This window comes from Berghia stephanieae, chromosome 1, assembly GCF_034508935.2.
Source record: "Berghia stephanieae isolate SIO BIC M18660-M18661 chromosome 1, UCSD_Bste_1.3, whole genome shotgun sequence".
Lineage (NCBI taxonomy): Eukaryota > Metazoa > Mollusca > Gastropoda > Nudibranchia > Aeolidiidae > Berghia > Berghia stephanieae.
In genome coordinates this window covers 124,965,439-124,970,546 of record NC_088360.1, presented here as the reverse complement: position 1 = coordinate 124,970,546, position 5,108 = coordinate 124,965,439, and the positions used below count along the sequence as shown (strand labels likewise).

Sequence of the window (5,108 nt, the reverse complement as noted above, 5' to 3'; positions counted from 1 at the left end):
AGAGGTTGATAAGAGGGGAGGGGATATGTTGTTGCCACATGGGAGGATGGATCGGATGAGAGGACGGATACATGACAGGGTCGATTAAGTTGTCAGATCGATACATAATGGACAGATGATTAAAGGAGTGGAAATAATGACAGACATGAATATGGATATTCTGACCGATGGCATAATGATAATTAAGTCGCCTGTGATAAAACATGCATGGTTGGAATCCTGGTAGAAACTGGTTGATTTTTACATCTCAAGTCTTTGTGATTTTTGAAGTTTTGTTTTTAGAGTTTAGACCATTGTGTCGACTTCAGAGAGATACTCAAACATTTACATGATTGCGTAATCACAAGCACACACGTGTGTGTATGTGTGTATATACAGAGAGAGAGAGAGGGAGAGAGAGAGAGAGAGAGAGAGAGAGAGAGAGAGAGAGAGGAGGGAGGGACAGAGAGACATACACGCAATGAAAGGGGGTTTTAACTGATTTAGATGGTATCAGGTTAGAAATGGATCGGTTGTTTGATATGAAAAATCAGACAACAGACACCCAATGAAACAGTTCAAAAAGGGCATGTCCTTCCAATCTTTTACGTCACAATATACAACTATAATACAACAATAACACATTGTCTTTGAAACTATAAACACATTGGAGACTATGTTATTTTCCTCCCATAAAATATAAGCAATTACCCTTACGCTTATAAACAACATCAAAAGCCTTGCAGTTTCTATGCCATGGCACAATATGAAATCCCTGGTGCAGAAATGAAAAATACATTTTAACTAATAAATTAATTAATGATTATTGCTTTTACATCTCACATGCTTTGTGATTGTACCATGATCGAAACGCCGAACTATATCTATTTCTTTAGGCGTACTAACGGCATTTGCCGCCAGTGGAACACAAGAGAAGTTTAGCAGATAATATGTATCAAGCATCACGCATTAGATATCATGTATCTATCGCATGAAAAGTGCCGCTATGCAATTTTGATTGGATGTCACAATATTATACACATTTCCGTGAGCCATAATATAAAAATAAATCGCATAGCGGTACATACTTTTTTTTTTAAATTATGAATGTGATTATGTGATAGATACGTGATGTGTGATGCGTGATACGTTTAATATGCTATACATCTCTATTGTAAAACAAACGCGAAGTTGCTTGGTACCAACAGGGCATTCAAATTGATTGATGGAACTGGGGGAAACGATATGTAAAAGTTAATCATAGGGGTACACCTCCAAGTGTCTAGAGAAAGATCCCACCCTTGTCTAAAACTCACAGCAAGATGGACATTTAACTACTACTCCAAAACAATGTATGTACATACTTACAATGTTGTGGAGGTAGAGTTTGTCGTAGAAAGCCTTTTCAGTGGCATCATCGATGTATTCAACCTCTCTGACTCTCCTGTTGACCTCATCGTAGGCAATGTCGGAGTACTCGGAGAATTTCTTGGTCTCATCACGCTGGAATGAAGGTTGTGTAAATAAATCAATCACGAAATACGACACACCTTTTATCAGTCAAGGTAGTTGAAAATATTATTTTCAAAAGCCAAAAATCATTAAGTTGATTTAATAGGTTTGAGATGTAGTTTTACAATTTGTATTGAAGAATGCGAATCGAACATGAGATAATTATTTTAAAAAGTAGTCATTTGAAACCAGCAGGCCCATGGAGCCGGATTTATCCCAGATTCTATAGCGCGCGTAAAACGGACAATAGCAATTGCTTGCTATTCTTCGGATATGGCGCTAGTCTATCACAAAGTACGTTCCTCCAACTCTGACAGAACCAGCTACTCAAGCACTTCTGGCTAGACATGAGGGGGGGGGGGGGGGGGCAGAAATAATCTCGACTGTACCTGGGATCAAACGTGGTCCCTTTGCGTGTAAAGCGAGTGCTCTATCAACTGAGTTATTGGGACGCTCTAACATGACTTAATGCCCTCAAGCCATTGGACCAGAGAATATAAGAATAACCAGAGAAAATTTGAAATCTCCAAACACTCGGGATATTGTTCTATGAGGCAAGCAAGACAAGTGCGTTCCTCTTTAAGATACTTAATTAAATAACGCACAAAATCATCATGTTTTCTCTGAATGATGAAAAGGCGACATAGCATGTCTTGAAAGTCATCTAGGTACTCACTTATAAAATACATATGTACTATAGATCCTGATAACTCATTAAGTAACGCATTCAACTGATAGGCTACAAAACAGATTCGAAACCGGGTTAAGTCAAAAGTCCTTTTTTTTTAACGTAACCCTGTGTCCACCAAGCAATGATTGGGTAGTTGGATCTCGCGAAATGTTACTAGTAATTGACTAAGTTCCATCCAAAGGACAGTAAATAATTGTTAATGGAAGTCAACCCCCGTGTGGTGCCCGGGGTCCCTCAACAGAGGACGTCAAATGCTACATAAACCAGGATTTTTTGGGGGATGGTTTTTTTCTTCCATTTTTATTTCATGCTTTGTCTGGCACCTTTCATACACACTTGTTCAGATCTTTATCTTACACTGGTGCCTTCTCCTTAATTTCTAAATTTGATATTTTCAAAACAATGACTATGAATTTGACTGTTTCCCTCCCACCAAGGACTCCGGCCAGAGTCATGATAAAAACAAGTAATCACATTCCAAGACAAAGGCAGAAAGCAATTGGAAAAAAGGTATAAGAGGATAGTGCTTCCCTGCCCACTATGGGAGGCTAGGAACCCCATCCAGAACCAGGATAGACGCCGTCTGAAAAATGGTTAAGGCTCAATAGAGCAATAACTTCTATAATATGTAAGGATGAAATAAGTTGCAACAAAAAGTTCTACTTGATACAACAACATACTCCAGTCTTGCCTATTATGTATGACATATTATGTTGAATCGAGTAACTTTCGTGCTGGTAAGTCCGTACTGGTAATTAGGCTAAACCAAAGTACACATTTTGATGACCTGACAGGACATTTTTGGGGGGTTTTTTTAATGACACTGCACTTCATATGCAATTTGTTGCCCAATGGCAAAATGTTTGTGTACAAAAAGTAATGTACAAAAATAAATGAACAGCTTCAAAATGTCATTTCGACTTCGTGTTTGCCTCAAGACGTGTCTAATGCTCTTCTGACATTTGCCAGTATTTCAAGTGATGTTTTATTAACGTTTTTACTGTTTTATTATTGGCTGGAGAAGGGTTTTGAACCCGAAACGTTCAGTATCTGGTATTTTGTTCTTTCCTTATTTTTTTAAGTTGTTAAAACCTATAATTCAAACTTGTAGTTTTACGCCATCTTCAACAAAAATACTATGAGACAAAAGAGAATTTAGCAGGTTCTTCATATTTTAAAAAATATGAATGTCTGGCCATGCGTCATATGTCTTGATATATTTTATCATACATCAGTCCTGCTTTTGGATTTGTCAAAGACTGAATAAATAACAATGTGAAATTGAATGTAAACTTTAATTTAAGATATGAAAACAGATAAAATGGATGTTTCGGGTTTCTCCTTTATCAACAAAACAGGATGTCATTTGTCTGTCGTGTTTCAATCATCCTGTTTTGTTGATAAAGGAGAAACCCGAAACGTCCATTTTATCTGTTTTCGTATATTAAATTGAAGCTTACATTCAATTTTACATTGTTCTTTATTTCTTCGAGCTTCGAGCAACACCATTTACAAAGACTGAATAATACACAGCAAACTTACCCTGATGAATTTGCCTTGCCATTGTGGTGGCGTCTCTGAGGACAGGATAAATAATTGGGAGTATAATTAATCTGTTCAGACATGTTATGAAACCGCGCATCCTTTCCATATTGTACTTATCAAGTTTGAAAGTGCATTGATTGCTGACTCTCCCATACTAATGGGATAAGATTACAAGGATTACATTATTAAACGTCAATCTGCATTAATGTATGATAATAATAATGATAGATATATATATATATATATATATATATATATATATATATATATATATATATATATATATATATATATATACTCTGTGCACGTTTGGTTGTGTTTGTTTTTTATTTGTTTTGTTTAGTTTTGTTTTGTTTTTTTGTTATTTTTTTTGGGGGGGGGGGGAGAGGGGAGTGGTTGTTGTTTGTTTTTGTGTGTGTTTTTCGGGGGGGGGGGGGGGGGGGGGTCTTGTTTCGATTGTTTTTATCCGCATGAACGATTAGTATTCTCATGTTAACATCAATTTGAAAGTATTTATGTTAAAGTGTGAGTTGGTTGCAAGCTACAGTCTCCTTTAATAATCACATAATATATTTATTATGGCTGTGGTGCTTCTATTATTATTATTATTATTATTATTATTATTATTATTATTATTATTATTATTATTATTATTATTATTATTATTATTATTATGATTATGATTATGATTATTATTATTACTATTATTATTATTATTATTATTATTATTATCATTATCATTATTATCAGTTATTACCATAATTATTATTATTATCATTATTATTATTATTATTATCATCATCATCATCATCATTATTATTGTAGTTACTAACGGAGCTATAATATGGGCCTTTTATTTATTTTCTATTTTTCTATTTTGGGGGATCGGGTAATCTTTTTTTTTTTTGGTAGGGACGGGGGGGGGGGGGGGGGGGGTTATGAAATGGATAAAAAGTTATTATAAAAAATAAAATCTTATCTTTGGCATTGGTCTACTCACGACAGGGTGTGGGTTGCTGGGCATAGGCCGCTCCAGCGACCACTAACAGGACTAACAATAACATGGCGGTGCTCAAAATGGATGCGGTCTCTTACTTCACGGTGGTCCGGAGAATGTACAAAACCTTATCTTGGCTGGTCTATGCTTTTATAGTAGGTCACATCTGGTAAGAACCGTCCAGGGCCGGCACTGTTGCGGTCTCTTATCTCTGATGTAATCATTTTTCTAGAAGGCATAAACTTACATCCGTGGTGTTATAACCACAATTATTATTTATGGCAATTTCCAGTCTTAAGTAATATATATATATATATATATATATATATATATATATATATATATATATAATATATATATATATATATATATATAAATATATAT

At 35.2% G+C, this 5,108-nt stretch overlaps 1 protein-coding gene across 1 annotated transcript in view; it reads right to left on the bottom strand.

Moving 5' to 3' along the window:
* LOC144963040 (mammalian ependymin-related protein 1-like) overlaps positions 1-4,869 on the bottom strand; it is an 11,877-nt gene extending 7,008 nt beyond the window's left edge. Inside the window, exons 1-3 of the mRNA XM_078896647.1 lie at positions 4,728-4,869; positions 3,725-3,759; positions 1,348-1,482 (exon numbers count right to left, since the gene is read on the bottom strand). Coding sequence (XP_078752773.1) covers positions 1,348-1,482; positions 3,725-3,759; positions 4,728-4,791 — 234 coding nt within the window. The 5' untranslated portion in view covers positions 4,792-4,869. The remainder of the gene's footprint in view (positions 1-1,347; positions 1,483-3,724; positions 3,760-4,727) is intronic.
* Between the last annotated feature and the right edge of the window lie 239 nt (positions 4,870-5,108).